Genomic DNA, 10,106 nt, shown 5'->3' on the forward strand with positions numbered 1-10,106 from the left:
CTGTTATCCTGAAGCTAGTTTAGAAAACACTTCATTCAATACAGAGTCAGCAAATGATCCAGAAATTTTGCCTCTAGAAAGAAACCAAAGTGAGCAAAAATATTTGATTAACAATGTTCATAGCAGGGCAGCATTGTTCATCATAAACCTAGGGCCAAGGAACTTACATATCCTCCAAATGAAAGTAAGAAAATAAAACCAAAATGAAATACATTCCAAGAAATAAAATATGGTTCAACATAGATCATATTGGATATATGCTGGTCCCAATAGGCAAACCCTATATAACTTAAGTCTGTCAAGATAGAAAGTTTATTAGTAGCTGTTGAGGATGACAGTTGCAAAATGTAGAACCTAACAGTTGTGAGGTCCCGTGTTCTTACTCCTTCTCTTCTCTTCTTTCTACTTTCCTCTTATTTCTTTCCTTTTTTTCTTCTTTTACTCTTTCTTTCCCTCCTCCTCCTCCTCCTCCTCCTCCTCCTCCTCTTCTCCTTCTCCTTCTTTTTCTTCCTTCATTCTCCTCTTCCTTTTCTTCCTGCTTTCTCCTCTTCCTTTTCCTCCTTTTCCTACTTCTTCCACTCCTCTTCCTCCTCCTTATCTCTTTTTTTACTCCTCCTTCTCCTCCTCTTTCTCCTCTTAGTCCTCCTTCTCTTCCTCCTCCTTTTTCTTTTCTTCTTTCCAGTACTGAAGAATAAGCTCACAGTCTAGGCTAGTTCTCTACCTCTTGTGCCATAAGGTCACAGATATTTTGCTTTAGTGTAATTTACATCCAGGGTCTCTCACTTTTGCCCAGCACTAGTCTTGGACAGTGATCTCCTCACAGCTGCCTTCAAGTGGATTGGATCCTATTGTACAACATACAGGAGCTCTTTTGCTGAGGTGAATATATTTAAATTTACTGTACTTGTGGGAATATGCTAAAAGTATTGGATTCTGGAATGCAAATGTATTTATTGTATGATTGTGTCTCAAGATTTTTTTAAAAAAACAAAGTTTACCTAAGAATACTCCCAAGTGAGAAATTCGAAGAGCAGCAATGAGAATTGTTTTCAAATTTTAGCACCAAGACTTTAACAGTAACAACAACCCTTCCCCTCCCACCCAAATCACCTGTACAAACATGAGAAAGAAAACCCAGTGGACTCAGGACTCAAGAAAAAAGCAAAGAAATGCAAAGAGTGAGCAGTAGGTAACTGTATGCAGGGACAAAGGAAGCCAGAATAAATGTCACATTGTAAACAGAAATATTTTTTCTGTAGAAATATTTGATAAATGCTTATGTTGTTTTTCATTAAGAATTATAAAATGGTTTATCACATTAAGCTGTCTGAATATACACTTTGACTTACACATTAACATAAAAAATGGAACTGCTAAAGATAAATTTGTAAGAAACAGAATTTCTAGAAAATATCAGCATATATTTCTCAACTATACCAAGATCATAGAAAACAATGAAACCCTGAGAAACCCAGGATGCCAAAGAGAACTAATTCCTAAAACAAATGTTGTTAAGAGAGAAAAACACAATAAAATGTTACTGGAATGCTTGGTGGCACTGGCTCACCTCTGTAATTCTAGCTGTTTATCAGGCTGGGGTCTAAGGATTGTGGTTCAAAACCTGCCCAGGTAAAAACGACTGGGAGACTCCCCTCTACAATCAATTACTAAAAAGCCAAAAGTGCAACTCTGGCTCAAGTGGTAGCATGCTTGCTATTGGCATTTCATTTCCTTTTTTTCCCACTCAAGCAAAAACCAAGGAAGAACAAGATGCCCCCGAGTTCAAGCCCAATCCTGGGTCTCACCTGTAAATGGAATTTGCAGTTCTTTTGGTGGCACGGAAAGAATGTTAAATTCTTATCTTTGATGAACATAATGCAGTGATGTCTTCTGATTAAACAGAATGAGGCATGTACAGTGGGCTTTCTCAGTCTGCACTGTACTGAAATGAGGGATTCTGTATTATGGGATGTAGTTTGAGTGCTACCAAATGTTGAAATGCCCCTTTGGCCTACAGCAGTTAAAAAGGAACAACATATTAAGCCTGCCTACCCGCAAATCAAATTTCTGCCTTTCCTACTTGTCTCTGAGTGGGTGGATTGTAGGGAAGGGATGCAGAAAAGTTTCCTCTAATTGCATTGGTCCACAATAATTTATAATATCAGCAAACCAAATGAAATGTGTTATCTCTTAGTGTGAGGAAAAGAATCAGATGGATTTGATAGCTGTGAAAAATATTTCCAACTAATCGTTATCAGTAAAAGTGGATTTAGAGGTGATTAACTAAGGGCTGCCCATAGGAAGACTAGTTTCTGAAAAGTATTTTTGCACACCCCAACACAAGACCTATTTAATTTTCTTGAAACTGTGAAATTGAGATGAAAACTTGCATTGCAAGAAATCCACACTAATCACCTGATATAATGATGCTTACCTTATAACCCTAGAAATGAGAAGATATGGCTAGAGGTTCATAAGTTCAAGGCTAGTGTGGGTTTCAACAAATAGACCCTGTCTATTTGTTGTCTATTGAAACAAAACCAAAAGACAGAAATGCTATAATCTAAGTCAGTAACTGTCCATTCTATGACAATATCACCTATATAACTATAATATATATAAATATATAGCTATAATATATAATATAATAATATATAAATATATAGCTTACATATACACATATATGTATATGAATATATATATATAGCTATATAGATATATATCTATATAGCTATAAAAGTCATTGCTCTTGTTTCCAATAACTACCTTATTAAGAACGAAATCAAGCCAGGTGCCAGTGGCTCATGCCTGTAAACCTAACTGCTTAGGAGGCTGAGATCTGAGGATTATAGTTCAAAGCCAGCCCCAGCAGGATAGTTTGAGAAACCCTTATCTCCAATTAACCACCAGAAAACCAGAAGTGGCACTGTGGCTCAAGTGGTAGAGTGCTTGCCTTGAGCTGAAGAGCTGAGGGATAGCACCCAGAGTTCAAGCCCCACAAGTGACACAAAGAAAGAAAGAGAGAGAGAAAGAAAGAGAGAGAGAAAGAAAGAAAGAGAGAAAGAAAGAAATAACAAAAGATCAAAAGGAAGGAAGAAAGAAAGAGAAAAGGAAAGCAAGAAGGAAGTTGTAACTTGGAATATAATTTTGTTTTCAAAATATCATTCAGGAGACTATTCATCAAGGAATCCTAGATCAATAAAAATGAATTGCTCAGTGAGTGAAAAACGTTCACTATTTAGCAGCACTTGGTGGACAGCATCCCTCCCCACCCCCTTCCCTGATAGGTTGGCCAAGGTTAGTGCAAATTTCTTTTTGTGTCTATCCCATTCACTTGTTTTCTCTTGACCCTGGAAGAACCATTAGTCTACTCTTCGATTTGGGGCTTCTTTTGCCATTGTTATCATTAGGCAAGCTCAGGACATTCATGGGCTTATGCTCATGAGACAAATTTCTCAAAGACAGTTTATATCACACCAAACTTCATCACAGACATTGATTATTCAGTATTTTGCTAAAATGACTCTTTCTGTTCTCTGTAATGTATTAGTGCATTTTCTTTAACTACTATGAAATATAGGAGGCAGGCTCATTTACAGACATAAAAGGGGTAGTTAATTATTTCATAGGTCTGAAGTTATAGGTGCATAGTGGGTCAGTGCTGGGGAAACCCTCATGTGGATGGTGGGAAAAACTCCAAGAAACTCACTTTCCTACTCAGGAACCCTTGATCACAGAGGGATGGCCAGACTCCTACTGAGAACTACCTGTCTTCTTTCAGATGTGCTCACCCACTGACCTAATCACCCAATGACCCAATGACCTAATCACCTTGGTCTCCCTTCAAACTAACTTTTCAGCATGTGTACATTTGGTGGACAGGCTCAAACAATGTGAAATTCATATGATAGATTGACAGTAAAATGGAGAGTACGAGAGAAGGGGTATGTGTTTATGATTTAACTTTTTACATATACAAAAACATATGTATATTGACTTCATAAAATCTCTACCCTTTCATCTTCACTTTTTTATCCCTTGCATGTTGTATTTTGTTTCTAACTTTGCTTTCGATTTTTATGCAATCCTTCTTGAAAGCAAATCTTCATGGTGTATTTTTGTTGCCTGTGGGTTAAATTTCAATGATAAATTTTCTCGTCAGCCACCTATGATAGAAATAAGATCTATAGTTTTCAATTCAACAAAAACAAAACCATGTATTATGCTGAAGTTATGAAATGTTAACTTTTACAATGAACCTTTCTATAATTCTGCCTTAGGTAATAAATAATGTGGTTGATGACCTGTTCAATGTATGTGCTGATGTTCTTTAATAAAATAAAAGTGGGCAGGGGGAAACAGTCTTTTCAAAATGAATGCAAAGAACAGAGAATGGTGACATTCTCAAAGACATGTAGAGAAATACAGCTCTCAATTTTGAAGTTGCTCTTTTGTTGATGCTCAGGGATTATTAGAGTTCTTAAAGCTGCTAACCTTACTCATAAGAAAGTACCTGAAGCAGGGGAAGACATGAGCATTATCCATGTGATTTATGCCAATCAGTGATTGTCTAGGGAAGTAATATCTGTTAGTGCTATGTTTCCTTTCTTGGCTGAAAAGAGATTTGTTTAGGAAAGGATATGCAACCAAACATTGATTTATATTTAATTTTATTTTCTCTCCATTTTAAAAATTATGTTTATTTAGTTGCACAGTTATACCTTATACATAGGTATGTATTGCAGCTTAACATTCTGGTAGTTAACAAAATCAGAATTGTCAGTGCTAAAAATTCCATATGAAATAAATTGCAAAAAGTGACACTAACAACCATCCTGCAAAAATAAATTATTACACCCAAGAAATGAAAGTGTTGTTTTTCCTTAAGAACATCCAAGTGAATTGCATTCATATTTTATGGTTATGAAAGAAAATGCCCTTCTGTCAATAGCCTATATGAATCAAATTTTATGAACTACAGAAGTTTTTATGTTCTCCCTAAATGTCATGGATGAAAACAAAGCCACATTCCTGGTTGGGATGTTACCTGGAGAAAGGTAGAATTGTTACTACATTGTGTAGTAACATTTTGTAGTAATATAATGTTTCTTTGTATGTTCCTTCCCCACGGTATAACCCCTGTTTTCACTCTACTTGATGCCAGTGCCCTGCCTCTTGTATATACACTTCTCTAGCTTGGGGAGGGGAAGGGAAAAAACAAAATGCTTAAATAAGGATACAGGTTGACCCATTGTAACAATGAGATGTACCGGACACTATGTTGAAAAACGAACTTTAAATTCAGGCGAGGAGGGGGGAGGGGAGGCAGGGGAGGGGAAAAACAAAGAAGGAGGTAACAATGCTTGATAGGAAATGTGCTCATTACCTTGCTCATGTAACTGTAACCCCTCTGTACAGTATTTTTACAATACAAAACATATTTTAAAAAAGATTTCTTTCTGAGCCATGGAAAGATCCCATTATTAACTCTGATGATGGGGTACACGTGTGAACTCATTGAAGTGTACACTCTGCATGAGTGGGGTATAGGAATGAAAGGGTGACTATTCCAGCAAAGATATGGACACACACAAAAGGACAGGGACATGTATTGACAGTAGCCCAGAGAAGCTCTGAGTCTCCTCTGGATGGGCAGGTGACTGGTACCACATACTCACCATGGTCCACTCCAGCAGGACCTTTTGTACTGGACTGGCACGTGACAGGGCATGGAAGGTTCCAGAGTGCAGATGCCAACGGCCACTAGAGCCCAGGCGGGGAGCTTCGCCTGTGGGCCCCTGCACCTGCAGGCATTAGGAACTTCTGGAAGCTGAATTCCTATTAACTGGCAAGACCGACCTCGCAGTCCTGTTCCCATGGGCAACTCCCTGGGCTCGCCCCAGCCAGCGCCCACACCCCCTGCCCCTGGACGCCCAAGGCCCCGGCCTGCCTGGGTGGAAGAACCTACTCAGGATGATGGCAGGGTCTCCACCGGGCCGGTCCCCAAGGCGCTGCTCCACTGGCCACTGGGCACACCGTTCAGAGTGGTCTCTTCCACAAGGAGGCGCTCTCCTGTCAGGCTGTCTCCTGGGGTCGCCATTGGCCGGGATCTCTCCAGCGCCTGGGAGACCTACATGAAGCGGTGGCTTTGGAGTGCCAGGAACCCTGTGCGCACCTGCAGCCCCGTGACCATCAAGATCGCTCCACCAGGGCGCAGGGGCAGTCCCCTGGTTGTCCCCAGGCAGGGAGCTCGTTTTCCTGGGAATCCAGAGGCTGCTGGGGAGCATCTAGACCCCTCCTCCAGGGAGGCGGTGCTGAGGGCGCTTAGCCAGTGCAAGAAGGGAAACAAGAAGTTCGATGGGCCACTCTGGTTTGAGACCCCAGAGACCCAGAGCAAGACGCAGCTCTCTATGTCCAGGCCATCTGCCTTCAAACCCTGCATTAAAAATGGAACAGTAGTTTCGTTTGTGCCCAGGCCTGGGCCTTTGAATCAAAGGCCCTGCTCCTGGAGGCTCAATGCCTGCGAGGAGGAGAATAATACCGTGCCCTGTGTCCATCCCCAAGCATTGATAGCATCTGAGCAGGAAGCAGCTTCTCCCCTGGAGACAAGGGAGAAGATGAAGCTGGTCTGTGGCCTGGGCCACATTCCCGTGCAGCAAAACAGAGTGCGCAGAGTCTCATTTGCACCTGAGGATTCCCAGCCTGCTGGTCCTTTTGCCTTCTGAAAGTCAGGATTCTGCCACTTGCTTCCTGAGACTCCAGCTTAGGTATTTGTTTTCATCTTCTAATCCCGGCGTGGAATTCTGTCACACCAATTTATAACTTGTTCCAGAGCACCTTCTCTGCAACCTGATAGGCCTTGTCCAACCTGGCCCTTAATTAGAATTTTCCAGATTCAAACTCTTGCTCTCCCCTCACCCGATCTCTCCCTCAGAAGCAGGTATTTCAGGAAGGCATGCTTCCTTCTCCAAGTCTCTATTTGCCCAGTTGGTTAGATAAATATTATTAACATATTATCAGTAAATATATCGTCACACACAAAAATAAAGCGTGTTTCATCAAGGCAAAAACCCAGGCCCTGGAAAGATTTCTATACATTTGAGATCTTTGAGTATGGCCAAAGTATGAGAAAAAAATTTTTTTAAGTATGTTAACAGAAGGAGACTGTGAAGCTGGTAATTGCCATAATGTGACCATGGGTTGTGATCCAGGGACAATGTCCTCTAGGCAGAAGGACAGACAGTCAATGAACTGGTGGATTCTGCTTCAAAAACAGTATTCTGATTTCTGTGTGCTAAATGGATTTTCCAGGAGCAGCTACTGATTGAACCATGAGGGTTCAGTACAATATGTCAAGCACAGGGATACAAAAGCATGCTTTGAGAAGGTAACGATGTTTATGGAGGAGTGCCTTTGAAAATGGTGTGAGGGAAGCAAAAGAAAACAAATTGTTGAAGATACCAGATGGAGGTAGTGCTACTGACTGAGGTGGGAAGTACCAACAGGAGAAAGAATATGGAGGAATCAAAAGATTGGTCACATTTTCTAGAAGAATGAAATTGACTGCATTCAGGTAAATTATCAGTTGAATATGTCAGCCTGGAGCTTGAAAAGAAATTTGGGAGCCATGACTATCTACATTTCTTTATAAAGTAGAAATGGTCTAATGGTCTTTAAAGCAGGGATAGCATGAGATCACCAATGGGGTGATAAACTACAACAACAAAGAACATTCAAATATGGAAGCTATGGGCTCCAATGTTCAGAAGAAGGGAAGGAGATAGAAACCTGAAAACAAGCAGCCATGGACACAGGAGGCAATTCAGGAACAGAATGGATGTTGAGCAGTATCCTAGAGGATGGAGTCGCCAATCTTGTTGGATACTGTTGAGAATTTAAGAAAATATTTTTCAGAAGTGAAGGAACAAATTTCTTGGAGGGGAAAGATGTGAAGGCAGCTGCCGGTGGGAGGTAGGGGCTGCAGAAGACACCAGAAGATTTTCAACAAATGGCTTTTTTAGGTGGAAGAACTGTAGTCAAAGTTATAGACCAGGGGAACTGATGTTGTATGGTCCACGCCAAGGCCAGGCACTGAAGCAGAAGGCCAATTGTTCCCCTTGAAGAGATTCAACTGTTAATGGCATACAGGCATTCTTACAAATATACCCCCAAATAAAATGTTATCAAATATTCTGGACACTGTCTCTCAACTAGGATTAACCTTAATATTTGCAATCACAAAATGTGTCCAAAGGAATAAAGTTTTTAATGATGGTATCAATGAGTAAATGTAGGTATTATAGTCAATGTACATGATGTAAAAAAATGAACTGCGTAACCTAAGGGAGGAACAAGAAGGGGCAAATAGGGAAAAACAAAGGAAGGGGTGACTGATGATGAAGTATTATACTCACAAGTTAAATTACGGAATTGACCCTTTGTACAATGACTTAGTAATAATAAGTAAAAATTTAGGAAAAAACTTTAGTAAGAAATAAATTGATAGGCTGGGAATGTGGCTTAGTGGTAGAGTTCTGGCTTAACATGCCTGAAACCCTGAGTTCAATTCTTCACTACCACATAAACAGAAAAAGCCTGAAGTCGTGCTGTGGCTCAAGTGGTAGAGTGCTAGTCTTGAGGAAAAGAAGCTGAGGGACAGTGCCCAGGCCCAGAGTTCAGGCCCCAGGACTGGCAAACAATAGAAAAAGAATTAAATGACAAGGAAATTAGTAAAAGCAATGGGAAGAACAAAGTTTAAAGGCTGATAGAAGGGCAGAGGAGAAATTGAAATATTTAAATTTGTGATTAGAAGAGTTTAACCATGGAAATTGAATATGGGAAAGATAAGAAGTGCATGTAAATCAAGGAATTCTGTACTGTAGTAGAGTTTAACAACTGGTTGTGGTGAGGATTTCTTTTTTCTTTAATACGAGCTCTCAAAAATGTGGCAACAATAGCAAACAAACTTAACTTCCACACAGCAAACAATAAACCAACTTGACTTTATGGGCAAAGGAACTAAGTAGACATTTCTGTAAATAGTATATACTAACTTCTACAAAAGTATATGAAAAAGGTTTCACATTATTTTTTTTGTTTTATTTTATTCATTTATTATTTATTATTTTCTATTTTATTATTTATTTATTTATTTTTATTATGAAAATACTAAAGAAGGGTTACAATTACATGGGCAAGGTAATGAGTGCCTTTTTTTATAAGATAATCAATATTGTTTGTTTGTTTTTATTTGTGTTATCATTGTTATTATTTGTTTATTTGCTGGTCCTGGAGATTGAACTCTGGACCTGAGAGCTGTTGCTGAGCTCCTTTTGCTCAAGGCTAGTACTCTACACTTGAGCCACAGTGCTGCTTCCTGCTTTTACTGTGATATATTGGAGAAAACTCTTATGGACTTTCCTGCCCAGCCTGGCTTTGAACCATGATTCTCAGATCTCAGCGTCTTGAGAAGCTAGGTTTACAGACATGAGCCTCCAGCACACAGTAAGATTGGCATTATTAATCATCAGGGAAAAACAAATAGAAATCTTATTGAAATATCACTTACCTATTAGAACAATTACTTTAAAAATAATTGTTGGTGAAAATGAGGAGAGAAAAGAACACTTTTCACACATTGGTGGGAATTATTCTCTGTGGAAATCAGCAGTGCAGGAAGACCTTTGAAAAACAGATTAACAAAAAATTACAAATAAACATACAACAACAATAGGGTACCCATTATTAAAGCTAAAGAAACTCAGATTGATCAAAGAAATACCATATCAGCTCCATATCATTTGCTGATTTATGACAAAAATCCAGCTATGAAATCGACATTGACATCACAAATAGATGATGAATAACTGGAGAGCTGTGGAATACTATTCACTTATAACAATGAGCAGAAATAAGGGATGAGGAGGGGGAAGAAAGGAAGACTTGTGGTGAATGAAGAAAGAGGAATAGCAAAGCACACCTACATAAGAACAGCATCATTTATTTGTCCAAACCATGAGGATTTAGGGGGAAGAGTTCTAGCTTTGCTGGATCCAAGAAGGTGTTTAACCAAGTTAAAAAAGGGAAAGGTGAAAGGAACCTGTTAA

General features: G+C 39.4%; 1 protein-coding gene across 1 annotated transcript; it reads left to right on the forward strand.

Moving 5' to 3' along the window:
- Nucleotides 1-5,876: 5,876 nt before the first annotated feature.
- On the forward strand, nucleotides 5,877-6,725 carry Pom121l12 (POM121 transmembrane nucleoporin-like 12). Its single transcript, XM_013024380.1, has one exon. It carries the CDS (start codon nucleotides 5,877-5,879, stop codon nucleotides 6,723-6,725), a length of 849 nt encoding a protein of 282 aa, XP_012879834.1.
- Nucleotides 6,726-10,106: the final 3,381 nt, after the last annotated feature.

Source organism: Dipodomys ordii, unplaced genomic scaffold (genome assembly GCF_000151885.1).
Source record: "Dipodomys ordii isolate 6190 unplaced genomic scaffold, Dord_2.0 Scaffold76, whole genome shotgun sequence".
NCBI lineage: Eukaryota > Metazoa > Chordata > Mammalia > Rodentia > Heteromyidae > Dipodomys > Dipodomys ordii.

What these genes read in the sequence shown, in the direction of transcription:
- Pom121l12 (XM_013024380.1), top strand. Translation starts at nt 5,877, where the DNA reads ATGGGCAACTCCCTGGGCTCGCCCCAGCCAGCGCCCACACCCCCTGCC.